Source organism: Podarcis gaigeae (assembly GCF_964106915.1).
Source record: "Podarcis gaigeae genome assembly, chromosome: 2".
In the NCBI taxonomy this organism is placed as follows: Eukaryota; Metazoa; Chordata; class Lepidosauria; order Squamata; family Lacertidae; genus Podarcis; species Podarcis gaigeae.
In genome coordinates this window covers 113,222,148-113,249,014 of record NC_139679.1, presented here as the reverse complement: position 1 = coordinate 113,249,014, position 26,867 = coordinate 113,222,148, and the positions used below count along the sequence as shown (strand labels likewise).

Sequence of the window (26,867 nt, the reverse complement as noted above, 5' to 3'; positions counted from 1 at the left end):
ATTATGGTGCTGGAGGAGACTCTTGAGAGTCCCATGGACTGCAAGAAGATCAAACCTATCCATTCTGAAGGAAATCAGCCCTGAGTGCTCACTGGAAGGACAGAACCTGAAGCTGAGGCTCCAATACTTTGGTCACCTCATGAGAAGAGAAGACTCCCTGGAAGAGACCCTGATGTTGGGAAAGATGGAGGGCACAAGGAGAAGGGGACGACAGAGGACGAGATGGTTGGACAGTGTTCTCGAAGCTACCAGCATGAGTTTGACCAAACTGCAGGAGGCAGTGGAAAACAGAAGTGCCTGGCATGCTCTGGTCCAGGGGGTCACGAAGAGTCGGACACGACTAAACGACTAAACAACAACAATGGGCTTTTAAACTACTTTTTTGTGGGAGGGAGGGTATTGTTTGACTTTGTTACTATGTTATGTCTTTTAGTATTTATATTGCAAACCATCCTGTGATCTTCGGATGAAGAATAGTATAGAAATGAAACTAATTAATCAATTAATTAAAGAAGAACGATCATTTAAGGCAGGTTGTGTTGATCTGCTCAGCAGTGGATAATCTCTGCTCCATAGACATAATTAAACCTGCCAGCCAAAATTATGACATGTGGAAGTAAATATAACAATGTCTCACCTGGTGTTCTCAGGTGTGAAGAATCTCTACTGGGATGAATATTCATGAGGTCAGTCATCTGTGTGAGCTGCCTGGTGTCTGAGAAGGGCTGATTTCAAAGAAAAACATTTCCTACACTTTAAGCACTTATACGGCTTCCTCCCAGTGTGGAGTCTCTGGTGGTTTTTGAGGTATGACGTCCGAGCAAAACATTTCCCACACTCCATGCATTTATAAGGTTTTTCTCCTGTGTGGGCCTTGTGGTGCTTCACGAGGCTAGATTTCACAGTGAAACACTTCCCACACTCCAGGCATTTGAACGGTTTTTCCCCTGTATGGACTCTCAGGTGTGTCTGGAGATTTGATTTATTAGCAAAAGCCTTCCTGCACACCTTGCATGTGTAGGGTTTCTCTCCTGTATGAACTCTTTGATGTTCCACAAGACGGGACTTGAGATTAAAACATTTCCCGCACTCCAAACATTTAAAGGGCTTCTCTCCTGTGTGAACGCTTTTGTGGATTGTGAGGTGCGATTTCTGACCAAAGCACTTCCCACACTCCAAACACTTATGTGGTTTCTTTCCCCCGTGGACTCTCTCGTGGTTCACAAGATGCAACTTCCAGGAAAAAGATTTCCCACACTCCAAACATTTGTACAGTTTCTCCCCTTTGTGGACCCTCTCGTGGCTGCGGAGGTGCGATTTCCGAGCAAAACATTTCCCGCACTCGGAGCATTTGCACGCTTCCTCGGTCGCATGGCTTCTCTGGTGGAGCGTGAGGTTTGATTTCCAAGCAAAACATTTCCCACACTGCGCGCATTTGTAGGTTTTCTCGCCGGTGTGCACCCTCTGGTGTCCCGTAAAGGCAGAGGAATCAGCAAAGCATTTCCCACACACCAGGCATTTGAAAGGTTTCTCTCCCGTGTGGGTTCGGCGGTGGATCGTGAGGTGTGATTTCTGAGCAAAGGACTTCTCGCAGTCCACGCAGTCGAAAGGTTTCTCTCCCGTGTGGGTTCGGCGGTGCATCACGAGGTACGATTTGTGAGCGAAACATCTGCCACATTCCAAGCACTTGTGCGCTTTCTCTCCCGTGTGAACCCTCTGGTGGCTCACAAGTTTTGATTTGTGGGCGAAACCTTTGCCGCAGTCCAAGCACTGAAATGGCTTCTCTCCCGTGTGGATTCTCTGGTGCATCATGAGGTACGATTTCTGAGCAAACGTTTTGCCACATTCGGAGCACTTGTACGGCTTCTCTCCAGTGTGGACGCTCTGGTGCCTGTTGAGTTTTGGCTTTTCAGCAAAGCGCATCCCACACTCCAAGCATTGGTGAGGTTTCTCTCCTGTGTGGACTCTCTGGTGTATCACAAGCGGCCATTTCCAAGCGAAACGTTTCCCACACTCGGAACATTGGTACGGTTTTTCTCCTGTGTGGACTCTCTGGTGCTCCACGAGCTTTGATTTACGAGCAAAGCACTTCCCACAATCCAAGCATTTGTTCAGTTTCTCTCCTTCCATCATTTGCTGGCGATTGGCAAGGGCAGATATCTGCGTTAACTGCAACCCCCATGTGAAATATAAATTATTTTGACTGCACAGACCTGCTGAGATAAGGGGAAAATAGTAAAAAAAAAATTATTTTGGAGAATAAAGAAGACTGAAATATGTTAAGAGTTAGAAGGTGGAAATTCAGCTTGCTTTATTGGCAGAGGGAGATGGCGTACAGCTTCCGGGTCATGTGGCCAGCATGACTAAGCTGCTTCTGGTGAACCAGAGCAGTGCACGGAAATGCTGTTTACTTTCCCGCCGGAGTGGTACCTATTTATCTACTTGCACTTTGACGTGCTTTCGAACTGCTAGGTTGGCAGGAGCAGGGACTGAGCAATGGGAGCTCACCCCATCGCGGGGATTCAAACCGCCGACCTTCTGATCGGCAAGTACTAGGCTCTGTGGTTTAGACCACAGCTCCACCCACGTCCCTATATCAAACACTAACTCCTCTCAAAATATAAATATAATGCAGCTTAAGGGCTAGGTGCTGTACAATAATTAAATTAGGAGGAAATCCTAACATTTTAAAAGGATAATGGCCAGATTCCCCAGAAATCTGGAAAGAGTAATGGTCCCCTGGTTTCCTAAAATCCCTTACCTGAGTTGGAGCTGGAACTCTCTGTTTCATCCAAGTCCTGAGAATCTGGCACCCAGAGCTCTCCCCGCTTTTCCAGCTGGCAAATAAGTTCAGGTTTGGCGAATGGAGATCCTTCTCAGGAAAGAAAAAGAGAGAATGTCTAAGGATGTGATGAACCCCCGCAAACTCATCCTATGACCCCTCAAAGTGACTCCAGAAAACAAGCCCCAAAACTACTTTTCATAACACAATTCACCATCAAATACATAGCTGAATTTTCTGAATCTATAAAAATAACAGCAAATTATTTTTTTTTAAAATATCCCTTCCTTTATCTTTCCTTTCCGGGTTGAACTGTGCATTGTTACAGTAACTTAAAGGTCAGAAGACTTTTTCCAAGGCAGCACGTTGGCTATTGTACAGTGGATGCTTGGGTCATGAACGTGATCCGTGCGGGAGGCACACGCAGGTTGCGATTCGGCGCTTCTGCGCATGCGTGAGCACTGAAACTCGGAAGTAAACCGTGCTGGTACTTCCAGGTTTGGCACAGTACGCAACACAAAAACACACAACCTGAAGCATCTGTAACCGAGGTATGACTATATTTGTTTACCCACTACGTCATGGGTAGGCAAACCCAGGGGCTGGATCTGGCCCAATCGCCTTCCAAATCCAGCCTGCAGACGGTCTGGGAATCAGCGTGTTTTTACATGAGTAGAATGTGTGCTTTTAATTAAAATGCATCTCTGGTTATTTGTGGGGCACAGGAATTGGTTCATCCCCCCCCAAAAAAATATAGTCCGTCCCCCCCCAAAAGGTCTGAGGGACAGTGGACCAGCCCCCTGCTGCAAAAGTTTGCTGACCCCTGCACTGCGTGGTTTGCCTTAAAACTGAGCTCCTCCAAAATCCCATGCCCATCTCTGCCATTTTGCACTGGTGTTATAACCCATTTCAGTGTACAGTTGTCAGTAAGCCCTGTAAATCCCTGACCCCATGCGTACGGCCTTAAATGATCTAAAGAATGCTAAAGAATGGGGCAGATGCATGAACAATGTAATGTCTTGGTCTTCCCTCAGAACAGCCTGCCGTGACATTGCAAGAAGGTAAGTATATCATGCAATCTGACCTTTAAAAACCTTAAGAAATTAGGACATTAATAAATACATAGAGTCGTTATTTGCCCTGTGAACATGAAGACATCCAGCTGTTTCGTAATGAAGACAGAAGCTCCTTACCCAATGAGGCCACATTCCCATAATTCTCCAACATGACATCCCTGTACAAGGCCCTTTGGTCAGGATCCAGCAGAGCCCCCTGGCTCTCTGTGAAATACACAGCCACGTCTTCAAAGGTCACCACCGGCCCCTGCAAGGACAAAGAGACCCTCATCTCATTTCCCACATATGGTTTCAAAAGGATAAGGTAAAGGTAAAGGACCCCTGACAGTTAAGTCCAGTCACGAATGACTCTGGGGTTGCGGCGCTCATCTCGCTTTACTGGCCGAGGGAGCCGACGTTTGTCTGCAGACAGTTTTTCTGTGTCATGTGGCCAGCATGGCTAAGCCGCTTCTGGCGAACCAGAGCAGCGCGCGGAAACGCCGTTTACCTTCCTGCCGGAGTGGTACCTATTTATCTACTTGCACTTTGGCGTGCTTTCGAACTGCTGGGTGGGCAGGAGCAGGGACCGAGCAACGGGAGCTCACCCTGTTGCGATGATTTGAACCGCCGACGATCGGCAAGCCCTAGGCTCAATGGTTTAGGCCACAGCGCCACCCGCGTTTCAAAAGGATAGAACTCTGCAACTCTAGAATCCCTTTCAAAAGTCTGAGCCACAGACACAGAACAGAAAGTAGCCACCCCAGAGGGCATCTTACTCAGCTCAACTTACAGAAACCACTTGAAGCCACATCTACTTATGCATTGCTCTCCAAAGTCCTAGCAACACAGGCCAATGTTTTTTCTGCCCAAAACTCCAAATGCGAAAAACCAGGTTGTTGTGTGATTTTAAAAAAAGGTTTCTGGAATGTGCCAATTCAGATTGCAGTGGGTGATCAGAATACTCCTCCATACAAAAAACAAGACAAAACCAGTAACAATACCCTCCCTATGCAGAGAAAATTAGCATAGTCATCCTACGTGTTCTTGTCTGTGAGATGTCCATGCAGTATGATGGGCAGGACATTTTGTACCGGGGAGGGCATTCAAAATGCTCAGTTTTCCACACACACACACCCCTACGTGATCTGCTTCCTGCATAGACTTGCCCCAGATGCCCCACGCCAGAAAGGGAGATCCACACACAGAAGAAAGATTTGTATTAATGGAGATTGTAAAGCGTGGGTTGTAAACATTCCCATACTTCTGGCTCTGTGAATGAGAAATGCAAATTTCCATCCATTGTCCTGGGTAAACTAGTCTGTGGATCTTGTAGGAACGTTCTTCCAAAAGTTATTTCTGCCATAAATTGTCCCACTTACTAGATGGATCTTTTCATCCAATCCAGAAGAAGTCTTTTTACATTCACAAGGGGAGAGGGATGGAGGAAAGGAAGGAAAGAAGTGGTGCTTTGGGTTGTTCCCTGCCTGGTTCACTCTCCTTGCATTAGGTCCTGGTTCCCCCCTCCCATCTCCTCCCACCCACCAATCAACTTACAGAGGATCTCCTACCTGGTTTGGCTGTTGTGCAACATCTTGCCTTGTCCTGGAAGGTGGGGGCAATCTCATTTGAGACTTGGATATCATTTTTTTCACTCTGTGGGGCTAAGGAGGGTGAAGCAAAGAGAGAGGGGACATTTTCAGAAGCATAAACGTTCAATGCGACATCGCACCCCCAAAACGGACAAGCCATTTGCTAACTTCACATTGTGGGAAGAAAGGAAGGGGCGAAATTCTCAATGGCTTCAGCGCTGATTGCTCGGACAGTGGAAGTTGCTCCAAGTCCCAGTCACCACATGGAAGCAGTTTAAAGTCCAAATAGTTTACTGCTGAAGAAGATAAGGCTCAGTGTAACAGTTCCAGGACATACAGCTTGTAAGCTTTTGCGGATACAGATATAGATACAGATACATACAAGTACAAAGTATCTCTGTGGCTCCAAATAAACTCCAGCCATTCAAGACACACTGGACAAGCAACAGACTCTGACTTGCCCTGACAAACAGTAACTGAGCTGAAATACATTAATTGCAGATATACCTGGTGCACTGGGCTGTTATCATAGCAACTGGCTTGGCTGACCTTGCACATTTGATTAACTGATCCATGGGGTGATTTATGCTCAGAAAGGAAATGAACCCCTTCTCAGGTCCAGTTGCTCCAACACTGATGCACTCGGAAGCTTCCCTACTCTGAGTCGCACCCTTGGCCCCTCCTGTTCATTCAGTCAAGCTGGCAATGGCTACAAGCTATTTGCCTTCCTGCTGGAGCAAACCTAAGATTACACCTGGTACCTTCTGCCCAGGGGTGCCGACTTATAAAAAATATTGGGGGGGCCCATACCGGGGTCCTGCCCCGGGAAGTTTTCTAAGATCCGCTCCCGGCCCGTTGCTGCTGCTGCCGCCCGCCTCGTGGCCCCCTCGCCAGCTGAGGGAGGGAGATAGACCGAGAAGGAGAGAGATGCGTGGTGGGCAAGGCAAGTGCCCGCCGCGCCTCGCCTCCCACCGCCCCTCGTGCCGGCCGCCCCCTCCCCTCCCTTCCCCGCTCGCTCGCCCTCCTCACCCCAGCTCTTGGCCGTTCGCCCCAGGAACTCGCTGCTGTTGGGGTTGTAGATGAACCTCCGCCACTCGGCCATAGACTGACTGAAGGGCTTCTCCTCCTCCTTGGCCATAGCGAGCGAGAGAGAGAGAGGCTGGAAAGAGAGAGGGAGCTCGGCGGTTCGCGGGCGGCGGTTTTTCCCCTGCCGAAACAACAGCGGCTCCTCAGAACCGCTAAGTAACTCTCCCTCAGGCGCCCGGCGGGAGAGCAGAAGAGAGGAAAAGGAAAGAGGGGCTGGGCCAGTCGCACGCACCGAGCAAAACTACTCGCGCCGCCTCTTTTACTACTGTAATAATTATTTGTTTTAACTCATTACTGAATGTATTTTAAAAGGTAACTATCGTCAAACAAGGAAAATAAAAAATACCAACATAATTTTGTGATTTTACAAAGCATAAGATAACTAATAATTTTCTTAAATTATTGGGGGGGCAGAGCCCCCCCAAACGAATTTTTGAGGGGGCTCGGGCCCCCTCAGGCCCCATGGAGTCGGCGCCTATGCTTCTGCCAAAAAACTATCTGTTCTACCCTTGAGCTCCCAGGTAAGACAGCTTTACCAATTAGGACAGGATAACTCATGGAGTAGCCATCTCTCTGTGGCTGAAAGATGGAAGATTACCAGATCTATTCCTTACATCCCACACCAAAAGTGATAACACACTTTACAGTCACTGTAAACAGCAATTTGCCACCCAAATTATTGAGGAGGCCCATGCCCAGATGGTAGAAAGCCCCTTGGGGATAGAAACCCACTTCTGGACAGCTGATTCTGCCATTCTGCAAGATGCACAAAAGCCAGAGAACTGGTCCGTTGAAAAGGAATTGAAAACCCTCAGCTAGGAACTACTTTATTTTTATTAGGACAAGGTGCAACATCACAAAAATAGTGAGCAAGCTTTCAGCTTCTCAAGAACTATTTTCTTCCCTTTTCTAGGAAAGACTTCATTCTCTCTACTAGATAATACTAACAACTGCCTAACATGGAGCCTCTCTCTCTTTCAATTATATTTTTACTAAGTTTCAACATTTTCAACACATGCAATCCAGTGTGCATTTAATTCTTTCCCTTTCTCTCTCTTTTTAAACCTAAAATTAATTTCCATCTTTGCTAATCTAAACACTGCCGTGTGTCTATTTCTAACTAAGGTTTCTGAGAATGCAAACTCCATCCCTCTCTCTTTCTGCGCGCAATCGCAGGCGGGAAGAAACGCGGTGTGCTTCTTTGTCCATGCGGTGGCACTTTCCCCGGGCACAGCCTGATCCATCAAAGACCAAAATCCCCTCCTACATCGCATCTTTAAAGGAAATCCTGCAGACGCCATTTTGCGCCCTTAGACCAACTCGCCACTCCCCGCTTTGTTTAACAGCTGGAAGAAGAGCTCTGAATAGCAAGCTTGCTCGCTATTTGGGGGCGCGCGCGAGATTTCTATGTTTATGGGGTTTTTTCTTATAATTTGACGGATACACTCAGATCAGGCGGAAATAAAAATAGAGGGTTTTTTTGGTTTTTTAAATGCAACATGTATAATTCTAAAAGTAAACTCTACTCACCCAAAGTGCAGACGCGTCTTCTTGGCTGCTGCAGCCTCCAAGCCAGTGGAGACGATCCCAGGCAAAAGTAGCCTCGCGCGCCCTCCCTGCGCACTCGCGCAAGCTGGAGGAGAGTGCGGACCTTGGAGGAGCGCGAAGGGATCGGATCGGAGGCTGGGACCCGCGTCTCTTGCCCCTCTCCGAGGTGCTCCAGGCGTCGCCGGACGGAGGAAAGATTGTCGCGGCTCTTGCAAATTGACCCTGATCTCGGAGAGCGCACGGGGGAGTCTTATGGCATCATCGCACGCACTGCTCTGACCTTGGGGGTGGTCGGTGGGGGGATCTGATAGGAGACATGCATTTCCACGCAGGGGAAAATTGCTCCCAGTCCCACTCAGCAAAGGTCCAAATGGGTTGCTGTTGCAGAAAAGAAGGCTCAGCAAAACAGTGCATAGATATAGCAACGGATCCCGGTTGTTGGCAACGGATCCCGGTTGTTCCAAATGAACTCCAGCAATTCAAGACTAGCGCACTCTGCATAAGGATGACGGCGCACAAACTAAGCTGAGCTATAGTCATCACAGATATAGGCAAGGCGCTGAGCCATTGCCATAGCAACTGGTTGACCTTGCACCTGCGATGAGCTCATGCGTGGAGCGATTTGCACTCACACATTAACCCCTTCTCATGTCTAGTTACTCCAATAATGATGTGTGTGTGTGTATAAATATATAATTATTAAAGGTAAAGGTACCCCTGCCCGTATGGGCCAGTCTTGACAGACTCTGGGGTTGTGCGCCCATCTCACTCAAGAGGCCAGGGGCCAGCGCTGTCCGCAGACACTTCCGGGTCACGTGGCCAGCGTGACATCGCTGCTCTGGCGAGCCAGAGCCGCACACGGAAACGCCGTTTACCTTCCCGCTGGTAAGCGGTCCCTATTTATCTACTTGCACCCGGAGGTGCTTTCGAACTGCTAGGTTGGCAGGCGCTGGGACCGAGCAGCGGGAGCGCACCCCGCCGCAGGGATTCGAACCGCCGACCTTTCGATCGGCAAGTCCTAGGCGCTGAGGCTTTAACCCACAGCGCCACCTGCGTCCCATATAATTATTGCATTTAGGTAAAAAAAGGTAAAGGACCCCTGGACGGTTAAGTCCAGTCAAAGGTGACTATGGGGTTGTGGCGCTCATCTCGCTTTCAGGCTGAGGGAGCTGGCGATTGTCCACAGACACCTTTCCGGGTCATGTGGCCAGCAGGACTAAACTGCTTCTGGCGCAACTGAGCAGTGACAGAAACCATAGTGCACAGAAACGCCGTTTACCTTCCCACCACAGAGGTACCTATTTATCTCCTTGCACTGGCATGCTTTCAAACTGCTAGGTTGGCAGGAGCTGGGACAGAGCAACGGGAGCTCACTCCGTCACGGGGATTTGAACCAGCGACCTTCCGATCGGCAAGCCCAAGAGTCTGAGTGGTTTAGACCACAGCGCCACCCGCATCCCTAGTTACTGCATTCTCAAGCCACTTCTCTACCAAAGAGCTCAGTGCATGTATGGTTCTCCCCTTCCCCATTTGATCTTCACAACAGCCCTGCGAAGTAAGGTTAGGTTTCGGAGAGACTGGTAAGGGCTGGTTGGGGATTTGAACCCAGGTCTCTCAGGCCCTTGTGCAGGGCTCTTAACCTCTCCAGTGGTACCTCGTTCCGGAGGTCCATTCTTAACCTGAAACTGTTCTTAACCTGAAGCACCACTTTAGCTAATGGGGCCTCCTGCTGCTGCTGCGCCGCCGGAGCATGATTTCTGTTCTTATCTTGAAGCAAAGTTCTTAACCCGAGGTAGTATTTCTGGGTTAGCAGAGTCTGTAACCTGAAGCGTCTGTAACCTGAAGCGTATGTAACCCGAGGTACCACTGTATACACACCAGCTTCTTCTGTATATTACTATGATCAATAATAATACATGTAAGTTCCGTTTAGTTATTACTGGTAAGAGATGTTTCAACATCTCTTATCGTGTTTGTTGGCAACCTTGTTTGCGGCAACAAGCACTCCGTTCCTCATTTATTTGTTATATTTATATCTGGGCCTTTAATCCAAAGAGCTCAAGGCTGCGTACACCATGTGTCTGCGCCCATCTGTGGGAAAACAACAACCCTGCGAGGTGAGGCAGTTAAAGAATGCGGCTGGCCCAAGTTCACTCACTGAAATTGCATGGCTGAGATTGGGGGGTGGGATTCAAACCTTGGCCGCCCCAGTCCATGGGTAGGCAAACTAAGGCCCGGGTGCCAGATCCGGCCCAATCGCCTTCTAAATCCGGTCCGCAGACGGTGTGGGAATCAGCTTGTTTTTACATGAGTAGAATATGTCCTTTTATTTAAAATGCATCTCTGGGTTATTTGTGGGGCCTGCCTGGTGTTTTTACATGAGTAGAATGTGTCCTTTTATTTAAAATGCATCTCTGGGTTATTTGTGGGGCTTGTGTATGCAATAACTAGGGGTGCGGGTGGCGCTGTGGTCTAAACCACTCAGACTCTTGGGCTTGCCGATCAGAAGGTCAGCAGTTCGAATCCCCACGACGGGGTGAGCTCCCGTTGCTCAGTCCCTGCTCCTGCCAACCTAGCAGTTCGAAAGCACGTCAAAGTGCAAGTAGATAAATAGGTACCGCTCTGGCGGGAAGGTAAATGGCATTTCCGTGCGCTGCTCTGGTTCACCAGAAGCGGCTTAGTCCTGCCCTTATTCCCTTATGGGGTACACAAGAGCCCTTATAGAGTCCTTTGTAGGTTCTCCATCGGTTGGAGAAAATAACAGAGGCCAACCAGAGAATATTGAGAAGCAAAGCAACTAGTAAGCCTGATCTTTATTAAAGTTGTTGCAACAGGGTGCTCCCCTCACATACAGGAAAGGAGGAGGACCCAGAATAAAGGTGTGCCCGCCCTTATATAGACATTTTAAATTTCCTGCCCTGGAGCTCAAGACCACCCCTCCATACATCATACATACATCACAGAAGGGGTGTAAACCAAGACCACCCCCCACAAACACCATACCTACCTCACAGAAAAGGTGGTCTACAACAGAAATTTGAATGTTGTTTTTCCTGTCTGCCAGGTTATCTGATAATGCTTTATCTGGTTGCCTTTCCTGGTAGTCTGGTCCTTCCTTTGAGATGGTGATTTCCCAATTCCTGAGACTATGGGAAGGTTCCCTCACCCCCTCCCTCCTTGCAGAGAAAACATTTGGTCAGTTTGGCAGCCAAAATGGTTTCAGGGCAGTCTTCCTGTGCTGTTCCAGACATGTGGTCCACATATCTATGTACGTGCTTGGTTGGTGCATTTATGAACATTTATTTCATATCTCTATCTATCTATCATCTCTATCTATCTATCTATCTATCTATCTATCTATCTATCTATCATCTATCTATCATCTATCATCTATCTATCTATCTATCTATCTATCTATCTATCATCTATCATCATCATATATCTATATCTATATCTATATCTATCTATCTATCTATCTATCTATCATCTATCTATCTATCTATCTATCTATCTATCTATCTATCATCATCTATCTATATCTATATCTATCTATCTATCTATCTATATCTATCTATCTATCTATCTATCTATCTATCTATCATCTATCTATCTATCTATCTATCTATCTATCATCTATCTAATCTATCTTTCTATCTATCTATCATCTATCTATCTATCTATCTATCTATCTATCTATCTATCTCTATCATCTATCTATCTATCTATCTATCTATCTATCTATCTATCTATCTATATCTATCTATCTATCTATCTATCATCTATCTATCTAATCTATTATCTCTATCTATCTATCTATCTATCTATCTATCTATCTATCTATCATCTATCTATCTATCTATCATCTATCTATCATCTATCTATCATCTATCTATCTATCTATCTATCTATCTATCTATCTATCTATCTATCATCTATCTATCTATCTATCTATCTATCTATCTATCATCTATCTATCATCTATATGACCTTAATTTTTTTATTACAAATTAAACCTAGGAACTGTGGTCAGAGTGATATGTTGTGCCTGTTCAAGATAGACCATAAATGCACAGGAAAAGGTAGACCGGCAATCCCTTTGTTTCCAGACAGTGTTCCTTGGGTTACTTTTGACTCCACAGTGGCCTCTTGTTGGACAGCTGCTCATGGGATATAGCAGAGCAGAGATTCAAGCCAGGCCAATTCCACCCGGTCCAAGTCAATCATCATCATCATCAGTTTGGAGCATGGACAGTTTGGTTAAGAGCAGTAGTCTCATAATCTGGGGAACCGGGTTCGCTTCCCCGCTCCTCCACATGCAGCTGCTGGGTGACCTTGGGCCAGTCACACTTCTCTGAAGTCTCTCAGCCCCACTCACCTCACAGAGTGTTTGTTGTGGGGGAGGAAGGGAAAGGAGATTGTCAGCCGCTTTGAGACTCCTGAAGGGGAGTAATAAGCAGGATATCAAATCCAAACTCTTCTTCTTCTTCTACATGCCTAGCAACTAAGGTCTCACCCCATGCATCTGACAAAGTAGACTTGATGAAGTGGCACAATAAATTTGTTAAGTCTTTCTGATAGCAAGAGCTGTTGGACAGTGGAACGGTCTCCCTCGGGAGGCTGTGGATTCCCCTTCCTGGGAGGCTTTTAAGCAGAGGTTGGATGGCCACCTGCCTTGAATGCTTCAGCTCAGATTCCTGCATTGCAGGGACTTATGCTAGAGAACCTTTGAGGTCCCTTCCAGCTCTATAGTTCTGTGGTTCTATGAAAAGAAACGCTTTCACCGCAAGAAAGAAGCTTCCCTTCCTGGCAATTTTTTGATGATATATATGGTTTCACGCTTCCCCATTTACAAATCACTATTTCGAAAATGTCTTATAAACGTCACCCTAGAGAAAAGACAACAGAGGGAATCTTGGGAACTGTAGTTTTTAAGGGTGCCTGGAGTAGCGGCTGTGAGAGGTCGGCACTTTTCACAAGCTACAGTTCCCCAGATTCTTTGGGGGGAGGCATTATTATTATTATTATTATTATTATTATTATTAGTGCTTTTTTCTAAAAATATATATATAGTTAAAGATACTCTCATTTTCCTACTCATATTCAAATGCTGCACTTTAATGAGGCCATACTTAGATTCACAAAATGTTTAGGGGTATGTGTACGCCTGTGTCCCCCCCAGAAAAAGCTCCTCCTCCTCTTCTCCTCCTCCTCCTCTCCTCCTCCTCCTCCTCCTTCTTCCAATATTTATAGCCTGTCTTTTTCCCTGATGAGGACTCTAGGTGGCTTACAACTAAAACAGAAACAGCTAAAAATATAGGCAGGAAACAGGGAAAAAAGTAACCAATTAAAACCAATTAAGTAATAAGTGGTATAAGAGTGCTTTAAATGTACAATGTGCACATCCAAGCCACATACCTGTTCCTTCAGGGAAAGTGCAACCCCATCAACAACAGGTAAGCTGCCAACTTCCTGAAGCTGGAAATCCACTAACCGACAGGATTTCCCTTCATTGCAGGATCCAGCTTCAGTTCATGGGATGCCAACTGCCGTACGCAGTCATTGCATAAGCGAGTCAGTCGCAAACCTCAGGGAGGTTGTCAAACATGTTTGGTGTGTTCATCTCCAGATGATATCGCTGGGAACTGAGGAAGTCTCGTTTGCACAAGACGGAGGAGGAGGGTTGTTCCTGCGCCAATTTTTACATATGGGTGGTTGTTTTTTGTTTTGTTTTTTACAACTTGAATCGTCTATGAAAGTGAAGAACTCTCCCTTCCAAGGACAGAAAGTCTAGCTTCCAGGAATCATCTCGCTTGCAGAAGCTGCTTTACTCGGGGCTGAAGAGAAAGCCTAGAGGATGGAGGATGAAGAAGGATACATGACAATAGACAGAGGAAGCAGAGACACCTATGCGCCACCTGTTCCCCCAAAGCCACAAGGTATGGACCAAAACTGAGTTACAGTAAGCTTTAACTAGCTGGCAAGCAAATATTCCAGGCAAGGGTGTTTGGTTTCTTACCAAAGTCACTGGCTTGTTACTGTTAAGAGGAGCCTGTGTGTGGTTTAGTGGCCAGTGTGTTCGAATAAGGTTTGGGAGCCTAGGGATCAAATCCTCGCTGTTCAGCCACAAAGACCACCTTGGGGCATTTATTCTGTCTCAGTCTAATTCTTAATTTTTGGCCTGTTTTCAATTTTGTGTAAGCTGCCTGGAGTCCCAGACTGGGGAAAACTCCACTGCGAAAAATCACCCGACCCAGGTCAGAGCTCTTTGTGGAGAACGATAAATCTTCTCAAGAGAGCTTTCTTCTTCCTCCTACAATTTAGCTTGTCTTATAGAATATATACGGTACCCCAAACAGCACAGGCCCTGTACAAGCTAAGGAGATGGAAGGAGACCATGTTAACGGTTCGGTTGTTTTCAACAAGAGACTAGGCTATGTACAATTAAAACACATTTAGAGCACCCACAGGGACGCGGGTTAAACGACAGAGCCTAGGACTTGCCAATCAGAAGGTTGGTGGTTTGAATCCCCGCAACGGGGTGAGCTCCCGTTGCTCGGTCCCTGCTCCTGCCAACCTAGCAGTTCGAAAGCATGCCAGTGCAAGTAGATAAATAGGTACCGCTCCAATGGGAAGGTAAACGGTGTTTCCGTGAACTGCTCTGGTTTGCCAGAAGTGGCTTAGTCATGCTGACCGCATGACCCGGAAGCTGTACGCCGGCTCCCTCGGCCAATAAAACGAGATGAGCGCCGCAACCCCAGAGTTGGTCATGACTGGACCTAATGGTCAGGGGTCCCTTTACTCTTTACCTAGAGCACCCACACCTCCCAGTCCTAAGAAATGCAGTTTACTCCTTACAGAGCAACCACCTCCAGCACCCTTAACAAACTACAGTTCCCAGGATTATGTGTGTGTGTGTGTGTGTGTGTGTGTGTGTGTATTTTAACTGTATGGTGTGTATGCAACCTATTGGACCAGGCATTCAGTACAGTGGTACCTTGCAAGACGAATGCCTCGCAAGACGAAAGAGTTTTCCGTTTTTTGAGTCGTCCCGCAAGACGAATTTTCTTATGGGCTTGCTTCGCAAGACGAAACGCCTTGCAAGTTCTTGCGAGTTTGTTTCCTTTTTCTTAAAGCCGCTAAGCCGCTAATAGCCGCTAAGCCGCTAATAGCCGTGCTTCGCAAGACGAAAAAACCGCAAGACGAAGAGACTCGTGGAACGGATTAATTTCGTCTTGCGAGGCACCACTGTATCATTAATCTTATCAGCTGTCCACATATGCAGTGGCGTAGGGTGGGTTGTCAGCACCCGGGGCAAGGCAAGTAATTTGCGCCCCTAACCCATGGATTTGCGCCCCCTAACCCTAACCCCCAGATGTTGCGCCCGGTGCGTCCGGCCCTTCCTGCACCCCCCACGCTACGCCACTGCACATATAGCTGTGAAAAAGCTGTGCTTGGGAAGTAGCCTATTTAGACGGATTGTGCGTCTGTCTTTGCCTCTGTGGTGAGGAACTATTCAGCAAGAATGGAAACTTTTAGGGCAGTACGTCATGCCTAATATTAGGCAACGTTCCTTCCAGGAGCTGATCATTTAACTGTGACTCATAAGAACTTAAAGAAAAGGAGCCAACATCTCTCTGGGGCCAACCGGATGCTTGCATAGCTGTTGTTTTTTTTGCAACTGTATTCCTAAGTATATCCAAGAGTAGAACTTTACACCTGCCTGAGATTTCTGCAACTCCATAAAAGCCCCCTTCTTAGGGTTGCCATGTTTCTAGAAGTGAAATTCAGGACACAAAAGTTGTTGACCTCAAAATTCCGGACGTTTTGTGCCGATTTTACGAAATCTCCCTCCAACCCCAGGACGCTATTTCCCCCAGTTAAATCCAGGAAATTCTAGATGTACAGTGATAGCTCGAGTTAAGTACTTAATTCGTTCCGGAGGTCCGTACTTAACCTGAAACTGTTCTTAACCTGAATCACCACTTTAGCTAATGGGGCCTCCTGCTGCTGCCGCGCTGCCGGAGCCCGATTTCTGTTCTTATCCTGAAGCAAAGTTCTTAACCTGAAGCACTATTTCTGGCTTAGTGGAGTGTGTAACCTGAAGTGTATGTAACCTGAAGCGTATGTAACATGAGGTACCACTGTATGGCAAACCTGCCCCTTCTGGAATATCAAGGCCAGGCTCTTTGTAGCATAGCAGTCATCAGGCACATGAACAAGAAGCCGTTAGTTCAGCTCTCGGTTCAGCTCAAAGTCCTGCAGTGGCTTTAAACTAGCCTCAGTCCACTCTGAACATTGGCCATTTGTTGCATGGAGGGCAAAACAATCTTTGGTGCTATTCAGCTATGTTTTACTCATAGCAGACACAGCAAAATCAACGAACCTGTGTTAATCCTGTTCATTCATTTCTGTGGTTCTGCTCTGATCTAGCTAACTACACCCCTTATCTAGTAATAGCAAATTCATTCCCTAAGTGGGGTTCCTTAGGTAGCAAAAACGGCACCATCTACGGAATCAGCAAGCCAGAGTGTGGATTCCAGGTTTTGCAAAGTACAATAAATATTGGAGGCTGTGGGCAGCAGTGAGACCCTAATGGAAGGGAACCCCAAAACAAACCAATGAAAATAATATTGCTCACTCCAGGGGCACAGAATGAAGACCAATTGGAGGTGTGGTGGTGGAATGGAGTATTCCCAGAGGGGGTCACTTGGAACCCTGAATCCGAGCACTCCATTCACTTCTGCTTTTCATAAAATGGCTGTGGTTGCGTTTTCCTGACGAAACTTTATCAACTCCACAGAAACTCCTTCGAAATGCTGCAAAGTCACGCTGAGGGTCTTACTGGCAGTCAGCATCGCTCTGAACGTGGCCCTGATCATTGTTCTTATAGGTAGGCTTCTGACCTATTCTAACTCATGGTGGGGCTGCCCCATATTTTCCTGGCCCTGCTCCTGTGTCAGAGACATGGGGAACCTCAAGCTGTCGTCATGGACTGGCTGGATGCCGAGGAGTGGTGGGAGAAGAAGACTCAGAGCCAGGGGACTGGTGGTGGGATGACGAGGAGTGGCTGGAGAGAGAAGAGGGAGCAGATTGGGAGGAGGAGGAGGTGTCGGGGGCAGAAAGAGGCAACAGGGTTTAGTGAGCAGGAAGAGGCTGTGGCAGAGAGCAGTCCGGAAGCAGAGATCAAGCAGGCTACTGAAGGTTTGTTAGAAGAAGAAGAGGAGTTTGGATTTGATATCCCGCTTTATCACTACCCTAAGGAGTCTCAAAGCGGCTAACATTCTCCTTTCCTTTCCTCCCCGACAACAAACACTCTGTGAGGTGAGTGGGGCTGAGAGACTTCAAAGAAGTGTGACTGGCCCAAGGTCACCCAGCAGCTGCATGTGGAGGAGGAGGGAAACGAACCTGGTTCACCAGATTACAAGTCTACCGCTCTTAACCACTACACCACTGGGGTGGTGTAGTTAGGGGTGGTGAGATTTCTTAGGAGATCCCCATTCCCTGGGAAGAGGGACTGATTGTTAACCCACTCGGGTAATTGTATCTCTGTGCAGAGAATAAGGGTCTACTAACAACACTCAAGATGATCTGCAGTGATGGGAGTCTAAGCGTAAAGCATGTTGCTATATCCTCATTATTAAGATTGGGACAATACCTTGCAAAACCAAAAACCTATCAATGGACCCCTCTTCTTCTTCTCTGCACAGAAGTTGACCATGCTCAGTAGCCTGTCCTCTGAGAACGTTCCAGAAGCAGGCAGATGGGCTGATCCACAGGCGTTTGGAGGAGGGCTGGATATTTCTTTTAAGTCTGTTTGCTGTAATTGCATATTTCTCCAGGTTCTTTATCTACCATCAGATATTGTTGTGGAATGCAGCACAGTATGCCTGCAAGAAAGTGTGACCTTTATCCTGGGCAGAACTTGCCCTTGGAGTTTGAAATCTCTTGAAATGTTAGATCTCCTCCTCCTCCTCCTCCTCTCTTTTTTGCCCAGCGCAACCCCAGGAGTGCTGAAGATGTTTTTTACAATCCTGCTCGATGTATATTCAGTGAATCATAGTTTTATATTTATACAGTGTATCAGGGCCGGCCCTACTATGTGGTAGAGGGAGGCGGCAAATCCTGAGGTGCAGAAAGGAGCTAGAAAGGCTTCAGCACCGAAACAAGCTTGTTGCCCTAGCACGACCGGTGCATCAACAAGGCAGTGTGAGGTGTCCTGCCTCAGGTTGCATGCTCCACAGAGGGCAGAAGATCCTGAGCCAGACTGAGTAAGCCAAAGAAAAAATTGAAAGCCAAAGTTGGGGAGACACCAGCAACAACACCTTGTGGAATGCCCCTTTTCTGCTAAGACTGACAGTGAAAAGGGGAGGCTCCCACAGAGCAGCCATGTTGCTGCTGGTCTCTTCCCACCCATCCATCTGGACGGAGGACGTTGGTGGCCGGCCTCGCCTCAGGCGCTGAAAGGTGTTGAACGGCCCGACAGTATATACCGTATTTTTTGCTCAATAAGACTCACTTTTTCCCTCCTAAAAAGTAAGGGGAAATGTGTGTGTGTCTTATGGAGGAAATGCAGGCTGCGCAGCTATCACGGAAGCCAGAACAGCAAGAGGGATTGCTGCTTTCACTGCGCAGCGATCCGTCTTGCTGTTCTGGCTTCTGAGATTCAGAATGTTTTTTTTCTTGTTTTCCTCCTCCAAAAACTAGGTGCGTCTTGTGGTCTTATAGAGCGAAAAATACGGTACATAATTTACATACATAATAAAGAAACATGTGCTTAGTTTATTATACTGTTTGATATTGGGGCAGCCTGTGCATGAGGCCTACTGTTGGTCAATGCTGGTTACATAAGGACACAGGTTCTCCATACCTGCCCTAACCTGAGCTATTCTGAAAGTTTTCCAGGTAAGAAACGCGGAAGGAGGTTCCTGCTCGCCGAGTTCCCCCAATTCATGCACTGCGCTTCCAGGAAATCCAACAGGTAACTTAAACGCCTTTGTCTCTCTTTGAACACAAAGCCTACCGTAACCCTCCTTAATAATTTTACCATACATTTGTAAGGTGGCAGTACTACTGTTAAGGGACGCGGGTGGCGCTGTGAGTTAAACCACAGAGCCTAGGACTTGTCGATCAGAAGGTCGGCAGTTCGAATCCCCGCGACGGGGTGAGCTCCCATTGCTCGGACCCTGCTCCTGCCAACCTAGCATTTCGAAAGCACGTCAAAGTGCAAGTAGATAAATAGGTACCACTCTGGCGGGAAGGTAAACGGCGTTTCCGTGCGCTGCTGTGGTTCACCAGAAGTGGCTTAGTCCTGCTGGCCATATGACCTGGAAGCTGAACTCCGGCTCCCTCGGCCAATAAAGCAAGATGAGCGTCGCAACCCCAGAGTTGGCCACGACTGGACCTAATGGTCAGGGGTCCCTTTACCTTTTTACTACTGTTGTGAGACGCCTTAAGACAAACTGCAACTTGGTGGTGAGTTTCGACCCACCAGTTAAAGACCAGTGTCCAGCTCTCATCCCTACACACGCTACCAAGAGGTCTGGGGCCTTTTGCGTGAGTTATGTGTGCTCGTTGTGAATATGTGTTTATAACCCTTCACCTTTTGCTCACAAGATGTTCACACACAAGAGAAATAAAAACTGGTTTACTACCGAGTGATAGAATATATGGACGCTGCTGCAGATAGCAAAGTTACAAATACAGGTGGAAGTTACGTTCTAGGGATGGCAATCATGTATACTCGAAACACTCCCTTGGAACTGCCCCTACACCAGCAATCGTACCTTCCAGAGCTGGCACACTGAACGGGTCTTACCACTCAAGCAAGGAGACCCTCCCAGGGCCCGGTAAGCAGGGCAGAGAGCTTAAAATCCGTTTCCACACTGGGGAAACCCTGCACAAAGGGCTTCTAAGCAAATCCGCCTTCTGTGCATTTAATCTGTGTGATGTCAGCCGGTCAGCCTTAAACTATGCGTAGTTGGAATCGCACGTGTTCAAAGCACGTAGCTTGTAAGTTCCCTGTATAAGTGGGAAGCAACTCACATTGTAAAGGGACCCCTGACCATTAGGTCCAGTCGTGACCGACTCTGGGGTTGCGGCGCTCATCTCGCTTTATTGGCTGAGGGAGCCGGCGTACAGCTTCCGGGTCATGTGGCCAGCATGACTAAGCCGCTTCTGGTGAACCAGAGCAGCACACGGAAACCCTGGTCACCTTCCTGCGAGAGCGGTACCTATTGATCTACTTGTACTTTGACGTGCTTTCGAACTGCTAGGTTGGCAGGAGCAGAGACGAGCAACGGGAGCTCACCCCGTTGTGGGGATTCGAACCGCCGACCTTCTGATCAGCAAGTCCTAGGTTCTGTGGTTTAACCCACAGCACCACCCGCATCCCCCCAACTCACACTGTACCGAGGGGTAAAAGAAGGATCCTTTTCAAGAGCCAAAAGAGAGGGAGATTGGTCAGGGAACATATTGACAGGAACACCTCTGTAAAGTCCAGGGAAGCACCAGACATGTTTAGGACCAGAAAGTGTGTGTCTTGCGGAGGAAAATTTGAAAAATTGCTTGACGTTTTCAGTGAATGAGTACAAATCCTACGAAGGCGAAGTGACAAGGAAAAAATAACCTACTGCAAAATGACCCAGGGAGGACTGAGTATTCCCAGTTTTGTGTTGGAGGAGGAAATTGAAAACAGGGAGCAAGGAGGAATGGAAGGGTCCACTTTCACGTTGAAATGTCAACGGAAAGAGCAGGCAAGGGCTGAGGAACCTCAAGCCCTGTTGCTGCTGTTGCACCTCTGTGTCTCACCTTTTGGATTAATCCCCAGGCCACACTCCTCACCCGACCTGCTTGGCAAATTCATTTTTGACCTGTGGAATGGGTCCTTGAACTGAGATAAGGCCCGTAGCTGTCAACTTTCCCCTTTTCTTGCGAGGAATCCTATTCGGAATAAGGGAATTTCCCTTTAAAAAAGGGAAACGTTGACAGCTATGATAAGGCCTTCTGCTGGCCTGGCTGGAGAGAGGAGAGAGGTACCAAACCGTACCTCTCTCCTCTCTCCAGCTAAGCCAGCAGGAGGATTCAAAAACAGGTGTGCAGCTGACAACACAGTCACATCTGCTGCTCTGCTTGCTGTTGCCTCTGCACCTGCCAGTCAAATAAATTTCTCCACGTTTTGGAAAGTGGAATATACCAGCCAGGGTGGAATCTACCATCCTACGGTCTGATCCTTCATTTTCTTTTCTTGCAGCCCGAGTGACTCTGGATCCAGACACGGCCCACCGGCGGCTGGTGGTATCCAAGGATGAGAAAAGTGTGCGATGGGGAGAGGTGGAGCAGACTCTTCCCAACAACACCAAGAGATTTAACCAGCATGTTTGTGTGCTGGGCAGGGAGGGATTCTCTTCAGGCAAACGCTGCTGGGAGGTTGGCGTGAAGGGCAAGGGGGAATGGGCAGTGGGGGTGGCCAAGGTGTCTGTGAAGAGACAAGGGCTGACAGACTTCAGCCCGGCTGCGGGCATCTGGGGAATAGGAGAATACGAGGGACTCGGGAACTACATAGCTTTCACCACTCCTCACACACGGCTCTCCTTTCCCAAGAGGCCACAGTGGATCCGCGTGTTTTTGGACTACACTGCAGGGCAGGTGGATTTTTTCGATCCGGAAACCCAGACCACAATCTACACCTTCAGTTCAGCCGCTTTTGGTGGGGAAAAGGTTCTCCCTTGGTTCCGTGTGTGGGATGGAACTGAACTTATTGTGCGTCCCTGAGACACTGGACTCCACTCAAAAGGGTTCTTCTGCCTCTGGAGCAGCCTAGGCTCTGTGACCCTGGAAAACCTGACTGATGTCTCTCCATAGCACCTTCCCGTGTTTTTACATAGTTTTTAATTGTCTTTAAATGGTTTGATTTCAGTTGCATTGTTTTAACGTTTCGATGCTTGCGATCTTGGAAGGAAAGGTGTACAGTGGTACCTCAGATTAAGAACTTGATTCGTTCTGGAGATTCGTTCTTAACCTGAAACTGTTCTTAACGTGAGGTACCACTTTAGCTAATGGGGCCTCCCGCCGCTGCCACACAATTTCTGTTCTCATCGTGAGGTAAAGTTCTTAACCTGAGGTACTATTTCTGGGTTAGCGGAGTCTGTAACCTGAAGCGTCTGTAACCTGAAGTGTCTGTAACCCGAGGTACTACTGTATTACAAATGTAATGAACAATAAGTAAGGTAATCCTCTCAAATTATAGAGGCCTATACTAATTGCTTACGGATAGAAAGGAGAGAGGAGGGTTTGCAGTCCCCAACTTAAAATTGTACTACGAGGCTGCCTGCCTTTGTTGGGTTAAAGATTGGATAACCTTGGAGAATACCGACTTACTAGATTTAGAGGGGGCAGACAACAGGTTTGGCTGGCATGCCTACCTGTGGTCAAACAAAGAGAAGGCCCATAAAGGATTTTCGAGCCACACTATCAGGGGCTCATTGTACGAAGTTTGGGAAAAAATTAAAAAACTGTTAGAGTGGAAAACTCCTTGGTGGCTGTCCCCAACAGATATCCTAATAATTAAAAAAACAAACATGGAAGAGCAAAGATTGACATATGAAGACTTATTGGTGAGATCTCAAGACAGTTGGAAACTAAGACCGTATGAGGAATTGAAGGGAAAGCTGACAGGCTGGATACAGTACCATCAAATCAATGCAATATGGACAGAAGACAAAAAAATCGGAATGAATGAAAAGAAATCCAAATTCCAGATCGAAATAATTGAGAGTAAGTCTAGGCTATTGTCTAAAATGTACAACATACTTTTGGAATGGGATACAAAAGACGAGGAAATTAAGGAAGTTATGGTCAAGTGGGCGATAGATCTGGGGCATAACATAGAATATGAGAAATGGTCAAAATTGTGGAATGAGGGGATAAAATTCACGGCAAGCACTGCAATTAGAGAAAACCTAGAGAAGATGATATACAGATGGTATATAACACCAGAAAAACTAAGTAGGATGTATAAGACCGGAAATAAGGCCTGCTGGAGGTGCAAAACAAAAGAAGGTAATTTTATACATATGTGGTGGGCATGTGAGGAAACGAAAAAGTTCTGGGATCAGATATATAATGAACTAAAAAAAATATTTAGATACACATTCCCAAAAAAACCAGAGGCCTTCCTATTAGGTGTTATTGGAGAAGAAATTAGGAGAGAAGATAAAACCTTGTTTCAATACTCAACAGCAGCGGCCAGAATGTTAATCGCCCAAAATTGGAAAAGTACAAACATACCAACGGTGAGGGATTGGCAAATAAAATTATATGACTTCGTTGAATTGGCAAAAATGACGCAAAGAATCAGAAACCAAAAAAATAGAAAGTTAAAGGACGATTGGAACAAATTTATGGTCTATATTGAAGGTAATTTTAGAAACCTACGAACTATAGCAGGTCTGTTATAAAACTTCTGATGTATTAACTAATAACCAATACCAGCTGTAAAATGAATTTTGAAAATCAGAAATCCGAAATCAGTAGGGAAGGAAGTCAGGCGTTGTATGTTAATTGGTATTTTTCTTTAGTTCTCGTTCTTTTTTTTCCTTTTTGAATGTTTTGTTTTTCCGTTTCGTTGTATGTGTATGGTATATGAAACTTAATAAAAAAAAATTTAAAAAAAAATTATAGAGGCCTATACTGAAGGGGAGGTTCCTATATAGTTATATCTCTATAATTCCAAGCAAACTGGTTTTCTTTTTAAGGAAACCACGGAAGCGAGTAAGGGCGGATCTACACTGATCGGTTAAACGTTATTGAATATAATGTTATATACAGTCGTACCTTGGTTCTCAATAGGGACGCGGGTGGCGCTGTGGGTTAAACCACAGATTTGCCGATCAGAAGGTAGGCAGTTCGAATCCCCGTGACGGGGTGAGCTCCCATTGCTCAGTCCCTGCTCCTGCCAACCTAGCAGTTTGAAAGCACGTCAAAGTGCAAGTAGATAAATAGGTATCGCTCCGGCGGGAAGGTAAACGGTGTTTTCGTGCGCTGCTCTGGTTTGCCAGAAGTGGCTTAGTCATGCTGGCCACATGACCCGGAAGCTGTACGCTGGCTCCCTCGGCCAATAAAGCGAGATGAGCGCCACAACCCCGGAGTCGGCCACGACTGGACCTAATGGTCAGGGGTCCCTTTACCTTTACCTTGGTTCTTGAATGTAATCCGTTCCAAAAGTCCATTTGACTTCCGAAAATGTTTGAAAACCAAGGCGCGGTCTCCAATTGGCTGCAGGAACTTCCTGCACTCATTCAGAATCTCTGTTTCCAAAGAATGTTTGAAAACCGGAACACTTCTGGGTTTTTGGCGTTTGGGAGCCAAAACGTATGAGCAGTGCTTTTTTTCTGGGGGTACTCAGGGGTACGCATACCCCCCTAAACATTTTGTGAATCTAAGTTTGGCCTCATTGAGGGGCAGTATTTCAATATGAGTAGGAAAATGAGAGTACCCCTAAACATTTTTATGGAAAAAAAGCACTGCATACGAGTAGTAAAGCATTCGAGAACCAAGGTACAACTGTAATGTTCAATGCAGTTTTCCACTGCCAGTGGCTTACTGCTCTGCAGCGCCCTCTGGTGTCACATTTTAATGACGCCTTTTTAACGTTATAAACTTCGAGTGTAGATCTGCCATAGGTACTTCGAGTAACTTGGGAGCGTGTGAGTCATTGGAGGAGGGCAACATCCTACTTTGTGCTACTCTAGCATCTTGTATACATCTTGTATCTTTAAGCATGGTTTAAAGATTTTGCGTGCCAGAGGGCTGCAAAGCAGGTTTGCCTAGCAGATGAGCAATATTGGCAGTCTGGACTAATTTGAGAAAAAGTTCCCGTGCGTGTTGAGAGAACAAAATCGAGATAGTTCAGACCTGGATCCTGGCAGAGAAGAATGTTATTTTCATAAGCCAACTGGCTTTCTGGATTCAGTGGAGGGGGGCGGACTTCCGTTTGCCAGGACGTGTCGCTATAAAAACGGTTCCTTCTCAATACCAGCTCAGAGAAGGCAGGGAATGCAACTGTAGAGAAGACCACGGGGAATGAGACTATCAGTTCGGAGAAGGCCAATTGGAAGAAGCCAATTAAGGAAAGGATCACAGTTTGAAGAAAGGATTACAATTCAGAGAAGACTTAAACAGCAGAATTCAAAGAGCTGCACCCATCTGCATATCTCCCCTTTTCCCTAGTTCCACTTGTGCAGGATCTCTGTCTTTGGTAGGGGAATATCTTCCCAGGGTCAATCCCCACAAGATTGTATTTTGTCAGGTAATAAAGCTTAGAGCTTTCGTTTTGGGTCTGGTTATCTGTCTGTATATTCCTTTGCAAAGGAAAACCCCATATTGTGGTCTGGTTGTTCATCCTGATACCTTTGCATTCCCATTTGCAAATAAAACACCTTACACTGTGTGTCGCAGCATAGACCAGGGGTCAGCAAACTTTTTCAGCAGGGGGCCGGTCCACTGTCCCTCAGACCTTGTGGGGGGCCGGACTATATTTTGAGAAAAATAATAATGAATTCCTATGCCCCACAAATAACCCAGAGATGCATTTTAAATAAAGGGACACATTCAACTCGTGTAAAAACACGCTGATTCCTGGACCATCCACGGGCCAGATTTAGAAGGCGATTGGGCCGGATCTGGTCCCTGGGCCTTAGTTTGCCCACCCATGGCATAGACACATACAGCAAGGCTGTTATTTGAAGTTTGCTAGCCAGTTTGATCCCCGAACTGGGTTGTAGCCCTAACAATCCAATCCAGCTCTGAGCTCTTCATAGAATATCAGTATGGGAGTTGTAGTTCAGCAATAGCTGGAGAACCAAGGGTTCCCTATACCTGCTGTGAGTTGGAAGGGAACCCTAAGGGCAATCTAGTCTAGTTGTTGTTCTTGTTTAGTCGTTTAGTCATGTCCGACTCTCCGTGACCCCATGGACCAGAGCACGCCCGGCACTCCTGTCTTCCACTGCCTCCCACAGTTTGGTCAAACTCATGTTTGTAGCTTCGAGAACACTATCCAACCATCTCATCCTCTGTTGTCCCCTTCTCCTTGTGCCCTCCATCTTTCCCAACATCAGGGTCTTTTCCAGGGAATCTTCTCTTCTCATGAGATGGCCAAAGTATTGGAGCCTCAGCTTCAGGATCTGTCCTTCCAGTGAGCACTCAGGGTTGATTTCCTTCAGAATTGAGAGGTTTGATCTTCTTGCAGTCCATGGGACTCTCAAGAGTCTCCTCCAGCACCATAATTCAAAAGCATCAATTCTTCGGCGATCAGCCTTCTTTATGGTCCAGCTCTCACTTCCATACATCACTACTGGGAAAACCATGGCTTTAACTATACGGACCTTCGTTGGCAAGGTGATGTCTAGTGCCATGCAGTAAATGCAGGAGGTTCTATATCACACACACACACACAAACACACACACACACACACACACACACACACACACACTTAAAACACACTTGCTTTTAAACTGCTGATGCAAGTTTGTGGTATCTCGTGTTAACATGGTACAACATCCTTTTTGAAGTCAATCTTGCAAACTACTAAAAAATAAGGAAGGTGTTTAAATTCAGCTGCAAGCCAATCACAAGTGTCCAAGAAGCCTTGTGGGGTTTTGATAGGTGCCCCTGAGATTGCAAAGGAGCTAGAAATACTACCAAACTTTGAGACGGAACAAGCTAGAAAAAGGAGAAATGCATCAGTTTGAGTATGAGGCCGAAAAAGAGGCGCCACAAGATCCGAAGCAGAAATTCGAAGCAGGTTATTT

The 26,867-nt window shown here is 46.7% G+C and overlaps 3 protein-coding genes across 9 annotated transcripts in view; 1 reads left to right on the top strand and 2 right to left on the bottom strand.

The window, feature by feature from the left end:
• The window catches only part of LOC310837397 (uncharacterized protein), a 48,908-nt gene extending 40,150 nt beyond the window's left edge, over window positions 1-8,758 (bottom strand). The window contains exons 1-5 of one of the 7 annotated variants that reach the window (XR_014560521.1): window positions 8,043-8,758; window positions 5,406-5,498; window positions 3,976-4,105; window positions 2,762-2,872; window positions 638-2,216 (exon numbers count right to left, since the gene is read on the bottom strand). Coding sequence is in view for 3 of the 7 variants with exons in the window: in XM_083723945.1 (XP_083580071.1) it covers window positions 5,406-5,498; window positions 5,934-5,984 (144 nt within the window). In the remaining 4 variants the exon portion in view is untranslated. Of the gene's footprint in view, window positions 1-637; window positions 2,217-2,761; window positions 2,873-3,975; window positions 4,106-5,405; window positions 5,499-5,933; window positions 6,185-8,033 lie in introns of those variants that run through there. The other 6 variants (XR_014560522.1, XR_014560523.1, XR_014560524.1 and 3 more) reach the window with 6 other exon arrangements.
• Window positions 1-26,867, bottom strand: part of LOC310837988 (E3 ubiquitin-protein ligase TRIM11-like) — a 1,016,249-nt gene that overhangs the window by 925,148 nt on the left and 64,234 nt on the right. The window lies entirely within an intron of this gene.
• On the top strand, window positions 13,487-22,299 carry LOC310837955 (butyrophilin subfamily 3 member A1-like). Its single transcript, XM_083725216.1, has 4 exons — window positions 13,487-13,996; window positions 16,861-16,950; window positions 18,955-19,038; window positions 21,310-22,299. Exons 1-4 carry the CDS (start codon window positions 13,915-13,917, stop codon window positions 21,828-21,830), a joined length of 777 nt encoding a protein of 258 aa, XP_083581342.1. The 5' UTR covers window positions 13,487-13,914; the 3' UTR covers window positions 21,831-22,299.